Source organism: Osmerus mordax, chromosome 9 (assembly GCF_038355195.1).
Source record: "Osmerus mordax isolate fOsmMor3 chromosome 9, fOsmMor3.pri, whole genome shotgun sequence".
In the NCBI taxonomy this organism is placed as follows: Eukaryota; Metazoa; Chordata; class Actinopteri; order Osmeriformes; family Osmeridae; genus Osmerus; species Osmerus mordax.
The window spans coordinates 13,048,669-13,067,450 of record NC_090058.1 but is presented as its reverse complement, the minus strand read 5'-3'; the positions used below and the strand labels follow the sequence as shown (position 1 = coordinate 13,067,450).

General features: G+C 43.9%; 1 protein-coding gene across 1 annotated transcript; it reads right to left on the bottom strand.

Moving 5' to 3' along the window:
• Positions 1–7,382, bottom strand: LOC136949411 (transcription regulator protein BACH2-like). Its single transcript, XM_067243690.1, has 4 exons — positions 7,131–7,382; positions 3,370–4,977; positions 725–931; positions 1–522 (listed from the first exon to the last, which is right to left on the bottom strand). The coding sequence occupies exons 1-4, from the start codon at positions 7,380–7,382 to the stop codon at positions 1–3; spliced, it is 2,589 nt and encodes an 862-aa protein (XP_067099791.1).
• Positions 7,383–18,782: the final 11,400 nt, after the last annotated feature.

The window sequence follows — 18,782 nt, the reverse complement described above, 5'->3', positions numbered from 1 at the left end:
TCAATTACTGCCAGGAGAGGCAGAGTCTTCTCCAGACAATTCCTCCGTTGTGCATTTCTTAGTCATTTCCTGACAGAAATCTATGGTCACTGCAGGACTACATGGATCCATTGAGGAACCAGGCTCTAGGGAGGATTCTGGTTCTTGATGTCTCAGATTGGAGTCCTCTACCCTGAAAACCTTCCGTCTCTGCTTCCCTTGACCTCCATCACCCTGGGCCTGGCAAGGAAATTCATTCTCTGTGTAAGAGAGGGACTTGACGTAGCTACCCTCGGAGACGGGCGACCCCGGGGTGGAGGTCAGGTCAATGCTGGCGGTGACGGGTAGTGGTGTAGTGGTGTCTCGGCCCTGTGTGGCAGCGAGCATGGCGGGGTGCAGGATGTTGGTGTAGGGAGGTTTGTCCTGGCTGTCCTGCACATCCTTGGAGACTTCCTTGGAGAGGTAGGAGAGATTCTGCCACAGCTCGCCCATGCACGCGTTCAACTGGTTCCTCTCGCTCAGTAGCTTGTCCTTCTCACACACCTGGGCAGCAACATTCAAACACATTTGGGAATTTCATGAGCCTGAATATTTCATTCTATTAACACACAAATCAATATCGCGAGCATACACTTCTACATTAACATTGTCATATATGCGTGCACACACACACACACAACCATGCCATGAAACCCTTGGTGGCACGAAATGATCTGTTTCTGTTGTGTTCTTGTTGCTGTCGTACCAGTTTGCGGATCTCACACTCCAGGTTCTGGATGCAGTCGAGCTTCCTCTTGCGGCAGCGCTGAGCGGCGATGCGGTTCTTGCTTCGTCGGCGGATGTCATGGATGAACTCCAGCTGCTCTGAGGTCAGCTTGTGCATCTTGATCATAATCTGGAAGTCATTCCGTGGAAGAGTGGTGATCTGGTCGGCGGGAAAGGGCAGTTTAACCTGCGAGGGAGAGTGACAGAGAGAGGGGGATATGGAGAGGTATACAGAGGAGGAGAGAAACAGAGAGGGAGATAGAGAACGTTCAGGGATGATAGTGACAGCATGCCGTCAGAAATGGACTTGGCATGTGTACCCACTTGCCCAATAGGTGGCACTATAATCTAGCCTATGAGATACAAGTACGTTTGGCACTATATAACAGTGTCCATTACTAGGGACATAAAACATTCACTCCATTTGTTGAAGTCAACAAAATGTCATTTCAAGACCATATATGAAACGTTTGTTTTACACTCTTTTGTATTTTGTTTACATTTTTACCATTACCATGATCAATTTTCTACATACTGTGTGTAAATGTGAAATAATATATCCGATCAGATCATTTTGCAATGCAATACAGCCTCATCACAAGTTCATAATGCCTAAGCATATTATAATGCCTTATATTATACAGAGCTAAATTCCATGATTTCATCTGTCTGGTTGAGAGCAGTGGAGAGGTAAGGCCAGAGAGGTTCAGCTGTGTGACCTTGGGGAGGTGGGCTCTCTCACTCCCACCCTCTCTTTATCTCTCCCTTTCTCTCATGGATGGCCATCTATATTTAGCTCCTTTACTCACAGCCGTCACATAATAAGGTTAGGATGACAAAGTGAGCTTTAGATGGTCATAAATTCAGTCGCTCTCTCTCTCTCTCTCTCTCTCTCTCTCCCCCCCACACACACACACGCACACACGCACGCACACAAACACACACACTTGTTCTGGTTTCTCTTTCCATTTTTAACTATGTCCATTGAGTCATTACTCTGCTTTGCAATGGGACAGCGATAGGAAGTAGGTCTCATTTGTATGGCGGTTGTGAGCGTGTGTGTATCTCCAGACCACAATGAGGACAAAGGTGAGACTGAACTCAAATTAAGGGCACAAGTGTGAGAGTATGTGTTTGCTGAAACATCGCTGTTTCCAATGGCCTACTCTCCAACCTCAGCAGGGGGCTCGCCTGGTGATGTGTCCCAGTTACAGTGGGTCATGACTGGGAGGACATGGGAGGACTGTGTCCTTCACCAGATGGTGAAGGACACAGGGACAGCACACCTTCTGCTTGGGCCTTGTGGATCACAGGGTGAATGTGTATGCTTTGGGATGCCCAGTTTTGTTCATGTGCATGTCTCTGTGTGCATGTGATTGTGTTATTTGCTCTAAGAGAGCCAAGAATGTTTGAGAATCTTTGCGTGTGTCTGTTTCTGTAAAGATGTGTGTGCGTGTGCATATTGTACATACATGTGTATGTAAGCCAGGTAACAAAAACTGTCTGAAACACAGAAACGTGTTTCATTTTGTGACTCTTTATGAGAAGAGCTACATCTCTCTCAACTTTATTTTCACTTCTTGATCGATAAAAGATACAGAATTATTTAAAAGTATTTGACAATTCGTTACAAATACTCTTATATACAGTAAAGAAAAAAAATATAAAAAAAAGGAAGACAGAAAATCTAAATTGGTTTATAAGAGACAGTGCTCAGGATTGATTTTCAGCAGAGTAGGAAATACATCTCTTTCCCACTGTTATCTATTCCAACTGACTCACTGACTGACTCATTGTTTGTCCCATTAATACTGTCCTATAAACGACAGGAGGACTGACACAACAGAGATACGATATGAGGGCGTGTGTTTGGTTTTGAGCATGAACACAAATGTGTGTCCTTTCCCTGATGCGTGTTTCTGCATGTATTCGTGTGTTTCTTTTGGCGAAACAGCAGGGTACAGCTCGCCCTGCATCAGACATGGAATCTTATAGCTCTCTCTGCTGATAAGTGAGGGAATGTGCTTAAGCGTCACCATGGCAACAACCATGGCGCTTAGCAATTCGGCAAGTGTGTAAAATCGAGGTCTTATCCCAGGAGAGAGTAAACAGTGTGAACGGGCCAAGACTCCGAGCTCCAAAGTCAAATCTATATAAATCTATCAAATTCTGTCATACTGGAAATCAAAGCTCAGGGTGACATTTCAATATCAAGCAACATTTCCCTTCCCACGGATGATATGCAAAAAAAATCATCTCAACAAAGGCTTGTGTTTGAAGGGGATGAAATGCAAACAGGAGGGTATAGCTCAGCCGCATATGACTGCAAATCAAGAGGTTGTAGGTTTAAAATTCCCCGTCATGTACGTCGCTTTGGATTAAAGTGTTAGTTAAATTAATACGTCACAATGATAATAAATATCTATATTTAAAGTCAATCTTTAATGATTCTAGAGCTAATTTATTTTGCATAATCCCTCATATCCAGTCTCCCTAGCCCAAAAACGTAAGAGAACGTATTGGAAAAAATTATTGGAAGAAAGAGATAATCTGCCAATATACTGCATGTGTTTAAAAGCTGCTTCAGATATTTTTTTATTATATATATATTTTTTAAACACTGACCTCAGGAGCCGGCTCCCTTGCCGGTCCACTCTCGCTGTCCCCCTCGGAGAACGACCCTGACTCGTCGCTGGAGTTGACCCCGTTGGGCTCGCACTTGATCTCGGTGCAGCCCTGAGAGAACATGGCCTCTCTTCTTCCTCCTCCTCCCTCACCATCACCACCACCATGATGGTTCTTCTGGGTCTCCCCAACCCCAGCCAAGCAGTGGACGAGCCCCGACACGGAGCCCGAGCAGGGGGAGGAGGAGAAGTCAAACGCGGGCATGCTGGAGGGAGAATCCTCCTCCAAATAGGAGAGGGAGGAGCAGGAGCTGGATGTCCGGGTACGGGGCTCCACGTGTGGGGGGGAGCGGGGGGAGATCTTAATAGGGACCGGGCAACTGGTGGTGGGACGAGGCCGGGGTGTGAGAGGGACTGCCAACTCAGAAGAGGAGAAGGTTTGGGAGGAAGAAAGTGACTGGCTAGAACCGGTCCAAGGCCCCTTGGAAGGGAACTCCGACAAATCGGTCGTCTTCCGGTCGGCATAGGAGTTGGACGCCGTTCCCCGACGCTCAGCACCACCACCGGCCGAGGAAAATATGACGCTGCAACGGTCGAACTCCTCTTCCGGTTTGGAGACATCGTCACAGGACATGACTTTAGGCGCAAGTCTTTCTGCGTCCTCGTCTGCCTCAGTAGTGGGTGAAGTGCCTGTGATGCCAGTCTTGAAGTCCCCTTTGCTGTGCCCCTGAGATGGCCCTTTCTCCTTTTCACATACCCTATGGTGGTTAGAGAGTGCCAGTCTGTTGGTTAATAGCTGTTGTATGGTGCTGGTAGAGGAACCGGAGAGGGGGCCACTGAAATCCAGCCCCTCTCTCTGGAGGTAGGAACGCAGGCAGGAGGAGGGTGAGCCTCGGCTTGGGGGATGCTGGAATATGGGCCCCCCTTTCACCTCCATCTCCATCTCCAGGACCTCCTCCGACAAGTCTGAGGGGCTTGGTTCCCTGCTTTCCTCCTCCTCTCCGACCCACTCCTCTGAGGGGTTCTCCTCTTTGATCTGGGAGGGCGTGAGGAGGGGGTGCTGGAGGCCTTCGAGGAGGGGGTGCTGGAGGCCTTCCTCGGAAGAGCTGGTTTCTGTGAGGTGACCAGGGCAGACAGCTGAGGTATTATGAACAAGGACATCATCACTGCCATCATCGCCTTCGGCACTATTCACCCCATTTTGCGTGGCACAGGCCTGCTGGTACCTCCTGTATTTGGGGCATCGTGGAAGTTCAGGGGTCAGTGGCCCGAGGGCAGAGTGATTGGGACGCCGCTTGTTTGCGGCTGTGACTGCCTCTGGTGTCCTGGCTGCCTTGCGGGCTTCTGTTATCCTCTCCTCTGACTCAGCACCTCCATCCTGGGTGATGGTGTCCTCATTGTGCGTTGGCTTGCGGTGGACTTGGCGGCCGTTGTTGTGCTGGCTGTCACTGTTGAGCTGGGCCTGGAGGAAGCTAAAGCAGGAGTCCTCCAGGTTATGGACCCCAAGGAAGTCGGCGCAGAAGATGACCTCGTGGATATTGTCTCTGCTCAGGACCAACTTGGCAGTGTAGGCAAACTGTAACAGAGGAGCAAAGCCTCGTGTCGTGACCTGAGGGACAGGGGAGAAGAGAAAATAAAATGATATAAAGGCAAAAAGAGAATGAGAAGGGCATTTATTAAACCAGAAATGTCACATTAACACATCTCCTTTCTTTTTTAACGGAGACCTAAACGTAAGGATATAGTATTTGCACTTTGGTCAGTAGCGTAATCAGTGTATCATAATGTATCTTCAAATTTGGTCATGATCATTGTTACATAGTCTACAGTCTATAAAAAAAACTCTCTAGTGTATAGAGCCGACAGTAGCATTCATGTTTCTACACTTCTCTACAAACAAGACGCATCACAAGGGCAGATGCCCATCTCCCTCCATTATCACCCCTTTCTTCTAATTTTCCCCCGCCCGCCGTCACTCACACCAGGCCTCTTTCCCCTCCCCCCACTTTATCTCAGCAGATCGTAACCAGCAGGCTTGGTGTGTGTGTGTCCATATGAGTGCTTGCATGTGTGTCAGAAAAGGTGTGTTTGCAATGTGTTTTATGTGTGCAAGACTGGAGTGGGCTGGAGGGGGCTGGAGGGGGATGTAAGGGGCTGGAGGGGGCTGGAGGGGGATGTAAGGGGCTGGAGGGGGCTGGAGGGGGATGTAAGGGGCTGGAGTGGAATGGAAGTGATGGAGGGGGCTAGAGGGGGATGGCGGGGTACGATTGCTGTGAGAGTGCTGAGTGCTGTGTGTGTGTGTGTCTCTTTTTCAGCTGGCATCAGCACCTGCCTCCTGTGTCTGCAGTGCTGTGGCATGTCTTTTTAGGCACAGCCATGCAAAGCTGCTTTAATGTTACTCCCAACCAAACTAATGAGACCAGGGGATGCAGCTAGCACAGAAAGAGAGAGATAAAGAAAGGCAGACAAAAGAGAGCGAGCGAGCGAGCGAGAGAGAGAGAGAGAGAGAGAGAGAGAGAGAGAGAGAGAGAGAGAGAGAGAGAGAGAGAGAGAGAGAGAGAAGCCCCACTACCCTATCACAAAAGAAGCAAGGTGTGTGAGCGTGCGGGTATGTGTAAGTGGTGTACGTAGTGTTTTTGCAGTGTCCATGTAGCTACACATTAGCAAGCATCTGCAAACTCCCCACAAAGAACAAAGCATTTTGTAACCACAAAAGAAAAAAGAAAAAAAAGGATTTGCTCACAAAATAAGCCATGCTTTCCAGTCATTAAAATATGTAGATGTTGACAAAGTGGCTCAGGTGATTACCGTATAAGGTAAAGTCAAAGAGGTATATTAATCAAATTGACAGATCTGGGACATTATATGCTAATAAGCTTTAGGATACCTGTGTGGACTGGGTCAGTTTTGAGATCATTTAAAGAGGCAAAAATGGTATGAAAGACAAATAGAAAGACATATCATGGGATTTTGAGTATTCACATTGAGCCTTTTCAGGAATCCTGCCAAGTCTGAACAAACAAGCCAGCAGTGGAACGCTTCTGTGACAAGTGAGCTTCCCTAGAAACAATTTTCTCTCTTGCTTTTCTTTCTCTCTCTTCCTCTCTCTCTCTCTTGAACCATACTCTTTTGTTAAATTTTTCTCTTTCCGAGTCATACACATATACTAACACATATGAAGGACAAGACATTTAATAAAGTAAATCTGCATTAATGTGTTTTTGCATAAATTATTTGTATGTATGTATGTATGTATGTATGTATGTATGTATGTATGTATGTATGTATGTATGTATGTATGTGTGTGTGTGTGTGTTATTAGTTCTCAAAAACAGACTTTCTTTTAAATTAAGACTACATAACTCAACATCATCAAATCCACAGCAATATAAAAACCACGTCTAATATCTTGTTCTCCCCAGAATACTATAAATATCATGCTGCAATCAAACCACAAAAACAAAAGTGTTCAGGTAGTTCATAACGAATGACAATGACGAACAACTGCTAAAAAGCTCAAAACATTTATCGAAGATTCTATTTCAGTTTAAACATTAGTTACCTTGACCCAGAAAAGAAATAATACCACAATAAATTAAAACCACACTTTTTGACTTTTAATGTTCCTGCTTTTGCAAGCATACAATATTACTACCTGTGTTGTTCATATGATAAAAGGATCCACAAATTCTAGGGGCGATTCTTGCGTATGTTTGCATTGATGCCAGTGTGTTTCACGCGACTGCAACTGGGGCCACCGACCTTCTCAGGCAGGCTGATGACAGGCTCCTTCCCAGCATGCGTGTGTCCCAGCAGCGCCTGGAGGAAGTAGCGGCTGCTGGCCGCCAGGACGGCCCGGTGAGCCCGCACCTCGGCCCCCTCCACCACCACGGTGACGTCACACAGGACGTCCTGCCGCCGCTGCTCCTCCAGTGACAGCAGCACGTTGGTGCAGTGGACTGTGGACTCGTACACGTACATGGGCGCTTCTCCGGCCCCCTCCTCGCCCCACATCCCGCTCCTCACGCCCTGGGGACACACACACATGGAGCTTCAGTGTTTCGTACACATTAGGTTAGGAAGCTTTGGTTTATGAAAAAGGGATTTACATAGTCATAGGAATGGATTTACGTTTCAAATGTAGAGATTTTTGTTGTGATGAAAAGGTCTGACTTGTATTCACCAGCTACAGCAGTGTACCACTTGCACTCCAGCACAATGTAAACAAGGTACTGTTCAGATAAATATGCGGTTATTGCAGTTCAGGTGTCTTAGAATGAGATAAAATACACATGGCCATTCCATTGTCTATTCCATCTCACAACACAACTAAACAATGCTTCATAATCTTTATATTGATTGATTAAAAATATATTAGATTGACAAAATTACTTTATTCGCACAAACAATTTGCAAGAAGAGTGAAGAACAAACAAACAGAATGGGTGAGGGACCCAATAGCTATCACCACTGATTTGAAGCGGCTCCATCCAAAGCCATTTCATTGTGTTCATCTCAAATGCAGCACTTAAAGCCCCTGCACAGACAGCTGAGCCTGCAGTTTGTCTGTCTGAGCCCACGGCTGTGTGTGTGAGTGTGTGTGTGTGTGTGTGTGTGTGTGTGTGTGTGTGTGTGTGTGTGTGTGTGAAGGAGATACAGAGAGATAGAATGCAAGTGCATGAAACCATATCTGTGTATGTGTGTGAGTGCCATTTGCTTGACTGTGTGTGTGTGTGTGTGTGTGTGTATGGATGTGTGAAGAGGGACAGGGGGCTTGTTTCTGCTGACTCAGAAAGCCTGGAGTCAGAAGGTTACTGAGCAAAGCAGAGAAGTTGGCTTTTATTTCACCCCTCCCCCCCCCCCCCCCCACACACACACACACAAGCACACCTACACACAGGGGAACAACCATAACTAGAATTCACAATAATCTCCTACCAGTCTCCAGGCTGCCTTTAAGAATGGCCCATAGACATGCTATAATTAGTACTAGACTAGATCATGATGAGCCAGTTTCACTATGATGCCAGCAAATAATGTGCTACTACACTGTACTACCTCAATACCTCCTTCCTAACATGTGAGAGTGTACATATATCGTTAGAGAATTCAAAACGAAACCCTCAATGATTTCAAGGGTTATAGTAAACTGAGAAAAGTGAATTCCTGAAATATCAAAAAATGTTCCACACATGATTGTGAAAATGTAGTTGGTTTCCAGCTTAAGTGAAGAACATTAACATAATGTGAAACATAAACAAAAAAGATTATTGTTAGAAGTTACTGTGATACGTATTGTATATAGCAATATAACATTTTCAAACCCATAGTTTCATTGGTAAATTGACTCCACAAGCCATTGCTCTTCCACAGCAAATACACCCCACCCCCAAACACACACACAAAGACACCGATTACATTTGCTCCAAACACAGTTGGTGGCTTTTGGTAAACAAACTGTTACCGGTTATTTCATCATCCTAGTTTGGTATGTGTGTGTATAAAATGTGTGGGTAACATTCTTCAACTTCACTTTAGTTTGACAGCCAGTTTAGAGACATGGGTGTAATCTTGTATCCCGTGAACAGTCTAATGATTGCTTTAGGGCTGTTGAGAAGACCAACTGGTAATACTTGATGAGTGCCAGAAGGGGAGGAGGAAGAGGAGACTGCAGTCATACCCTTTCCCCCCGGCATTGGCTCAGTTCAGATAAAAGAAGCGTACTGAGCCCAGTGAAGAACCATCAACCTGTTCCAGCTGATGGCTGTGAATGGTGCAACAAGGGAAAGAGATTTCGAAACCTTGGATGACAATGGACTGGACTGTCTGAATTTATGTTTTAGCCTTTTTTTTTTTTATTGTGTTGCATTAGCTCAACTCTGTTCAATTCAATCCCCAGCGACAGAGCGTGAGTGTATATTTGTCTAGGTATGCATGAGCATTCCTATATACAGTATGGAGGGCCCACATGTGTTTACTTCTGGCATGCAGGTTTCAGTCAGTGTCTTTCTGTCCACCTCAGACACTGCCCACACACAGTACCAACACACCCACTGGCTCAAGCCTTTCAAGAGTGAAGACAGCCTTTCCAAAATGAATATGCTTTGTTGTATTGAATTGATAGATATCATGTATCAAAGTTACAGCAAAACGAAGTAGTAAAGGCCCGTGATGTGATTGGATATGTGCATCTATGACTGTTATTCCCATGAGTGTGGGCATTAGAGCAGGGACAGAAGGCATAGTATTTCAGCGATGAGTTCGAGCACGTGCAGATGGAATTTGTGTCAGAAGACTTTTCTGTGGGCGTGAGTACATCCTGTTGAGGGCAGGCCAACTGAAGATGACCCTGAAAACCACAGCAGTGACAGTGATGATTTTCAAAAGTTCCTGGGCTGTCCCACCCCCCCTCCATCCTGCGTTCTGGGCTGCTTTGGGCCTTTTCTCTCAACTTGGTACTCAGCTTTACTGGGATCAGCCACGCCTCAAGCCGGCTAAGTGAGGAAAGGAGTTGTAAGCGGCGCCCACGATTCCTCTGGCCACCTGCCGGGTGGCAGTTCTCTCAAAGGCCTGCCAGTAAGTCTTCACATCATCCTCCACTGTCATTTTTGGCAGGTATGTTCCCATCGTAGCTGCAGTTATCAGAAAGATCCAAAGAAAGGCAGGGAAAGCACAAGTGTCCAGAGAAAACTCTCTCCCAGGTATCTGTCACCATCCCACGTGTTGTTAACCAAAACTCCACTTAGGTATGTTGGCTATTCCACAAAAAGGAACCAAACATGTCCTTCCCTCAACTGCTTCCCTTTTCCCTGTCCCGCATGAAGCGGTCCCCTGTGATCCTAGCTTGATGAGTCAATCTGGCTCAGGTGTGTCAAGACTGCCATGCACTGATCTCTCCCTTTTGGCTCCAGAAAGCCCATGTTCAGCAGAAGGAGACATTTTGTCGGCACATATTATGTCCCTTCCATCAGGCCATGCTCTACGCCACACAAAATACACAAGTGCTGTTTGGCCCTGTGTCTGTCTGTTTAAATGATGAGATCCACACTACAAAAAAAAACTGCTAAGCTTGATACCCATAACAGTGAATTACAACCCCGGCAAAATGGACCGCAGCAGTCTTAACAATGTCTTTACATCATGATGATACAGTAACAAACATGTAAATTACATTTTAGTTGTATTTCCAGCCAGGTGAGCCACCGAGAGATAAACAGAATACAGGATGTTCAAGGATAATCAAATACTGAAATGTTTTTGGGATGTTAGAAAGTAAAGTAGGGCAACAGTGTAGGGCAATGGTGCAATTGCATCTGGGGGTTGAATGTAAGTTGGTCATTTGTTTCATCAGCTCAACGCAGGTTTTTAAAACTTGGCAGGGATTCTATGTTCCAATGTGACAGCCCTCTTTGTTGTAATGTGGCAAATCTTAGGATTTCCCTCCTCAACTCTATTTGTCATTTTTATGACAACTCTCAACTGGTTTCCTTCTCAAAACCTCCATCCTGGTCATCTGCATCCATCATACCAACACATCTAAGACTGCTGGTCTCAGAGTAGGGGGGAGATAACAACCTCTGGTGGCCAACAGCGTAAAGCATATGGCTTCTATTAGACCAAAGCAGGAGGGTTATCAGCATCCAGCCTGTAAATTATTCATCATAGAAAGCAACAAGAGCCAGGGCCCTGCTCTTCCTCTGGGGGAGAAAAACTATTAATTATCAAACAGTAATAATTTAGCAGGACTCCCCACTCAAGGGTTGATGCATAGTTGTGATGGTGTGCTTAGTGTGTGTCTGTACGCGAGTGTGTTTTCACTACTGACAACTGTTCTGCCCTACTTCCCTCCTCCCTCCCTTTACCCCCTGTCCTGATTATGTCTTATTTTCAACTTATGATGTGGTGTGTGTGTGTGTGTGTGTGTGTGTGTAGTGTGGGGAGACTGTGTGTTCGAGGGTGTGTGTGAGAAAGAGAGTGAAAAAGGAGAGTGAGAATCCCTGTGTTAGCGTGTGTCTAAGTGTGCTTATATGTGTCGTGCAATCTCGCCCCAAAGCACAAACAAAGCTCAATGATGACCACACATTTCACAATGCTTTCTTGGATGTCTCCTCTCAACCTGAATTGTGTAACTTAAAGAGCAGACTTCGCAGGAAGGGTACATTACCAGGGGCCTTCATTAAGCTGTCCTGGGGCTGGAAAACTCCTGATGACATAATCACTCGCTCGTTAACAATACGCCTTTGTTCTCGACACCAGCCTTGAAGGTCTCACCTCCACCAGGGTCAACACAGCTTTGCTATAGGCTCTCTCTGAGATCATCTCCAACCATGTTTGTGCAACTTGTCAGCCCCTTGGCCAGCGTAACTCATTGTGGCATAGGTGAAATTGGATTTAGTGGAATTATCCCCCCTGCCCTGTAGCCTTCCAGACGGTATAATGGACTAGTCAAGGGTTACTTGAGATGTGAGTCTAGAGACAACCTGTGCTTGACCATGCTGTAAAATAAAGTGGGACTGACGGATTTCAAATGGACTTTAGGTTTGGATGTATATGGGGAGCTTGTAGAGCAGTATGTGCCATTTGAATTCATGGGCATCAAAATGGTATCTATGTGGTATGTGTGATGGTGGTTGTACATGTAGTGGTTTGGGTGACACATAAGACGCTGACAGGGTAACACTGGCTCCATTGACTATCAATAGTCCCATTCACCTTGTGGTCTGTCTATAACATACAGGCAAATAAACACTTCCTTCAATGTGGATATCAATGGTCTGTGGCTCCCGTTCAGATTGACAAAACAGACCTGGTAATAGTCCCTATTTCTAAATAATTTTACACACTTGTGTGCATTGGGGTTCTCTCACTATCTGCAAATAGCCATCTCCAGGATGAATACAATCTTTTGACTTTATGAGCATGATCTCTGTACTTATCTTCTAAAATACCATATATTACTGGGACAAGATAAGAAAATACACTATTGTTTGGCAGGAAAAACTAATATATTCTATCCTACAAACTAAACATTTCAGCAATGCATCCTGCATGCCCTGGTCACATGAACAAAGAAGCACCACTGTGATCATCTCTTTAGTCCACAACAATGTCAGTTTGGTCACTCACATTACAACAGTAAAGTATCCTTCACTCTGACTTGAGTGCCCACCAGGCAGTTATTGGACAGACTTGAGGAAGTGGACCAAACTTCCAAGGCCTACTCAGTCTGCCAAAAAGTCTCATGCAGAAGAATTAGGGCTCGTTCTGAGAAATCTCGTTTTGTGTTCAACGATTCTTATTAATTTAAAATAGAAAATGAAAATTGCTCCAGAAGTATTTGGTAAATTATTATAAAATGTGGGATGACTGAACTAAACTCCACTAAACTGAGCTTCAGTGAATCATGACCCACTAGTGTTGGCTGCAGCCCCGCGAGACTCACCAGTCACAGTCATGCGCTTGCACACACACGACAGAACACTACAGGACACTACATTGCATTTCACACACATACTGTATTTAGCAGGGATCTAATGGGGGAAGACTGAAAACTGAATGGGTGAATGTGGCCGGCCGCTAACTCTTCACAAAAACTAGCAGCATTAGTCTGGACAGTTCTCTGTCTCTCCTTTCCTTCTCTTTGTCTTGAGCTGCTTGTCCAGTCTGTGTGTCTGTCAGCCACAATCTGTGCGCTCATATGGTCTGATCTTAGGGTAACCCCTGCAACGGCATACCCTGCGCAGTGGCACTTGGGCAAATGTCACAGCACCCTTAATATAAATGACGGTTAGAAACCGAACCCACCAACAGAGGTAATATTAGGGCATGCACAAATATAAACTGCATAACATTACTGTTTAATGTACTCTTTTGACGTTATTTTATGATGGAGTCAGAATCGAGTCAGATGGCTGAGTGGTTAGGGAATTGGGCTACTAATCAGAAGGTTGCCGGTTTGATTCCTGGCCGTGCAAAATGACGCTGTGTCCTTGGGCAAGGCACTTCACCCTACTTGCCACTTACTGTAGATTTAGATTTAGTCATTTAGCAGACGCTCTTATCCAGAGCGACTTACAGTAAGTACAGGGACATTCTCCCCGAGGCAAGTAGGGTGAAGTGCCTTGCCCAAGGACACAACGTCATTTGGCCGGGAATCGAACTGGCAACCTTCAGATTACTACCCCGCTTCCCTAACTGCTCAGCCACCTGACTCCCTACTGTAAGTCGCTCTGGATAAGAGGATCTGCTAAATGACTAAATGTTAATGAATACTTAGAATGCCAAGTGACTAAAAGATGGAGATCTTGAAGACACCTCTATAATGCTCTGAGGTCATGTGTTTTTTTAAGAATCGCACAGCTCATGACTTCCTAGTCGTCAAAGTAACAAACGAAGACATGTTTGTGGATAACAGTTTTTCACGCCTCCGTAGTACCAATATACTTTGCATCAGTTTTCACATTTGGTGGAAATAGTTTGGAGGAGGAAGCAAGGGTTTCCGCTGTGACACAGAACACTACCGTCATTTGAACCCAAGGGAGGACCCCAGTCAAATATCAAATGTATTCCACTAAGATTTAAAACTGTACTAAAAAGTGACACATCTGTAATGTTACCGACTGAATAATTTTATTGAGGTACTTCTGTTTCAGAATCGGCCAAAGTATTATTTTTTTTATACTGTCATACTGGTGATTTGAACAGTAGAAAGCTTGAGATCAAAGTATGACACAATGTCAAATCCTATTATTTACACAGTGACATTTATACAGGTTGAATATAAGACCTACAGTATGTGCAGCAACATTTGCATGTTGAGTATATTTTGTCCTAGTTCACATTTGATTAACAGTCACATTTTCATTTGAAGAACAATAAAAGGGAACTTGAGCAGGGACTAAGAACCAAACATGCATGAATGCTTCAATGAACAGATCTACCAGCATATGCATGAATGTACTTAGAACTGAAGCAATTATTCTTCATTATTAATATGTTCTCAATAAAATGACATTACATTTTACATTTAGTCATTTAGCAGACGCTCTTATCCAGAGCGACTTACAGTAAGTACAGGGACATTCCCCTTGAGGCAAGTAGGGTGAAGTGCCTTGTCCAAGGACACAACGTCATTTTGGCACGGTGGGTAATTGAACCGGCAACCTTCTGAGTACTAGCCCGATTGCCTAAGCGCTCAACCATCTGACTTTGTATGCCAAAATACTTCTCAGGGTCGCAAGGTATGAAATCAACTTGTTTTTGGTTCCAAAAATATATATACAGTACAGAATGTACATTTGTATATGATTTGGGGGCTTAAAGGTTGCACGTCAAAACAATGAGCACTACTGTAAATGAGTGGTAATCAAGAGGGAGTGAAACCTTGCTGTTGCTAAATGACTCATTGAGTCAGGAAAGTTCTACCTAAGAGATTCTTTCATGTGGGAGATGTCATTCTTTGGGTTGGCGGAGACGAGCAGACTTTGGGCTTTGAAAGTAAATGGACATGAGTGGGTCATTCCTTCTCCACCTCCACAGTTTCCATGTAGTAAAAGGGAACAGTTTAATATACAGCATAGTGTTGGTTTTGTGCAAGGTTTTTGCAGGTTGACATTATAGCCTAATTAACATGTTAAAATGACATATGCACGACTTGAGTCAATCTTTGTACTTAAACGATTTAAGAGTTCCAAATATTTTCATTCATATATATTTTTTTATGAATAAAAACAGCAAACTTCAACCTGAAGGCACAGTAAACGGAAGAAAAAAGTATTAGCATCTAATACAGTATACTAGGATTCAACTTGTCAAAAGGTGTCAGTGCAAAAAAAGCAGACCATGAACTCATATGATTCTAGAAGTCTATCCCAATTACAAGTCTGAGTCACTATGACCTAAATTACAGGTTTCCCAGGGTGCGGTGTGTTCCTTGGAGGACATATTTGGTGGCATCTTCTTCCTCTCTTCCATCTTATCCATTCTTCTCAAATGATAACTGATCCTAATTTACAAAAAATACAGCACCGATAGATGACCTAGTCCCTATTTTTGGATGCTTCAATGTGGATTCCTGTATTCATTACAGCTTTTCTAACATGTGCAGGGGAGTTTACATCCTTGGGGACCTACACTTGGCCATGTCCGGTTCCTATCATCACCGTCCCACTCTCCTCTTCTTTCAGTTGTGAGCCTGACATCATTTTTAGCCTGAGGCCTTTAGCTTCTGTCTCTGTGGCACTCTCGTTCTAAAGTTTCAAGGCAACTCAGGTGTTGCCCCAATACTATTGGTCCACCTTAGTCTCTCGCCTGTAGAGTCACGCTATCTGACAACTTTCTGGACCATCCCTGATAACTAAGATGTCCTAACCTTTGAACAAGCCCACATCTAATTTAGGCCAGACACAAGTGTCAAAACATTGAGAAAGAGATCTTAATAAATATGTGAGGTTCTTGCTAAATTATTTAATTTGTCACTGCCAAACAAATATTTATAGTATTAAGTAGTACAACTATAAGAAGAGTTAACCTGTCAGAGTAGATAATTATCTTAAATACCTTTACCTTTATAATTGCCTAAATCTTTAAACTAGTCTGTGATTTCCATGGAAAAGCACTCAAATGAAAAAAATGCATAAAAACTGAAATATTTTTGTTTTGGTTTGAATAAATCACACTGAATTAAGGTTACTTAACAATCGTATTAAGTATGCATGTTTGCACCTGATTACGTCCGGTGTGTACCGGTAGTTGTTAATAAAGTGTGTTTCTAAAGGTTCACAGTTCATTTTGTCAATGCAAGTTTGTTAGGTAAAATGCACATATTTAAGTAAAGCATATAGCTTTACTTTCTAAGAGCACAGTAAGTCTTGTACATTCACAATCCTGCTCAACAGTCAGTACTATACAAACCTCTTGCAAATATTGTAGCATGAGAAGAAACATGGTAAAACATTGTTTTAAGTTTCAATAAACTTCTAATAAGTATTTATGTTGCTTACTTACAACTTTATTCGTTTTATTCGTTTTGCTTTGGCTACCTAACTTATAATAAATAGCATCCTCCTGAAGTTTTGTGGGGCTTATGTTTGCAAACGACTGTACATGTGTTCAGGTGTTAGCGTTAAGTTAGTGTTTGTGGTGCTTATTTGTAAAACTTTACGGAACCTAAAATGTAGTTGAGTTTTGTTAACTTGTTAAATTGACACAGCTGCATGGAACCACATCACATAACTATTTAAAATAAATCTGTCATTTGAGTTATAGAATTGCAGCTTCAGAACTTTGCCATCATTCTCTGTCAGTTTCCTATGTTCTCCAGTTTCCTATAGTATATGATTCACTATGCATGCAAAGTTACTCATTACTGTTTCTACCCTAGTCCTGTGTCTATGCCCAGAGGTACTGTATATAGCATCACATTGCCATTATACTTCGGCAGGCTCATCAGTGCTGATTAAACATGAGGAGTCATATTAAGAAGCCTCCCGAAGACCATCTAAGAGTCATTTGAGACATAATATTTAATAATATGAGGGGAAGTCAGGTGGCTGATCGGTGAGGGAATCGGGCTAGTAATCCGAAGGTTGCCAGTTCGATTCCCGGTCATGCCAACTGACGTTGTGTCCTTGGGCAAGGCACTTCACCCTATTTGCCTCGGGGGAATGTCCCTGTACTTACTGTAAGTCGCTCTGGATAAGAGCGTCTGCTAAATGACTAAATGTAAATAATATTTCTGTTATGTCTCTCTTACATTGCAATGAACATGATACAGCTAGTGATTTCAGCATCATTATGAGCAAAGTGCTGCCCAAATACTTCTGGAGCATTTTTCTCCATCGAGGAATAGGGAATACAAGTTCATTCTCAAATGCATTCATTCCACTTCATAAGTCACGGTAGTGTGTCTCAACAACCTTACCGACCCTGCCTTTAAGGTACCCTGATGTACCACAGGAAAGTGGATTTGATGCACGTGTTCAATACATCCAACGCATGCTCGACCCGACACGGAATGCAACTGATGGGTTGCTGGGCAACCCAGTTACAGTGGAACTGAATGGAACTTCTGGCACAACACAACGCCAGCACGCAAGGGGTTTGGCCTACGCGTACGTCTGGAACCTAGCAGTTCATTTTAGATTCCCACGGCGCGTTATCAAAAGGGCGCAGACCATAATGCCTCTGGATGCAATAGATACAACCAATCAGAGCAACAAAACGTCATGTTGGTCGTTTACGTATATGCCTAAATGGCGCTTCTCTGTACAGTCATTGTATAACACTCACTGCGTGTCATAAAAAAGTTTGTGATTGGCTTGGCACTTTCCATGCCAGAGGGAAATCTGTTTGAATGGGAGGGTGGCCAGACCTCCCTTCCAGAGCAAATTTAACATGAGATCGCTTCTCAGATATGTCTGAGGCCCAGGCTACTAGCAATACCTACAGTAAAAACATTGTTGATACCTAGAAATTGCAATGTCATTAAATGGTCTTAAGTGTATGGGTTTTTACAAAAGCTTAACAAAGCACAGTGTGGGCGAGTGGTGTAAGGGGTAACTGGATGTTGTAAAAGGGCAGTTGAAGGTTGTGTTATAAAACAAAATCAATGTTAATATTTACGTACCCCTGGAAAGCTCCACCTCCTGCATACCAATTTTTACATGTGTAATAACTTGTACCGCGAACAGTCGTTAAGTGTAACTCTATAGTAGTTCCCATGTAGCTACAATATTGTTATTGCTATGGGCATTTCTCTGTAGGTCCATGGTAGTTAATGTGTGTTACCATTTTTAAAACTGGCAAACCTTCAAGAAAACTGGCAAAATGGTGTTCACATACGGACAATAATGCCATCTTCAAGCAGTTAGGAGGGTGATGAAATTGAATGTTTAACCAATGCATCATATGAAAGGTTTACGCTTTTTCTATCACGATGAATATGACAAAGTGCTTGTTTACCACCGCAGGTGCTAAATAATCTCTCCTAGCACAACAACACTAATCCTCACACATCAAAGGAACGGACATGTTTCTTTATAGACACAAACATGGAATTGGATGTGGAAACTGTATTCTTCTGTCAAGACATGTGTAGCCTTCACTATAGAGTGTTTGGCACTAGGCAGCTTATTTCTAAAGTTACATCAGCCAAAGCAAACATGGTTAGGATGCTTGGAAAGAAGCAAAGAAAGTGTGTGCACAAGTGTGAGACAGACAGTCAGAGAAACAGCCAGAGAGTATGTATGTGAGAGACTGAAAGAGCACGGGACAGAGACGGTGTGTGTGTGTGTGTTTTGGCAGAAACAGTGAAAGAGCCAAAGAATGAGAGTGAAAGTGCCAGGGTGTGTGTTTGTCATTTTTGTCATTGCTCCCTCCACCTCCGCCTTGTCATGGACAAGGTGCTGTAAAGAA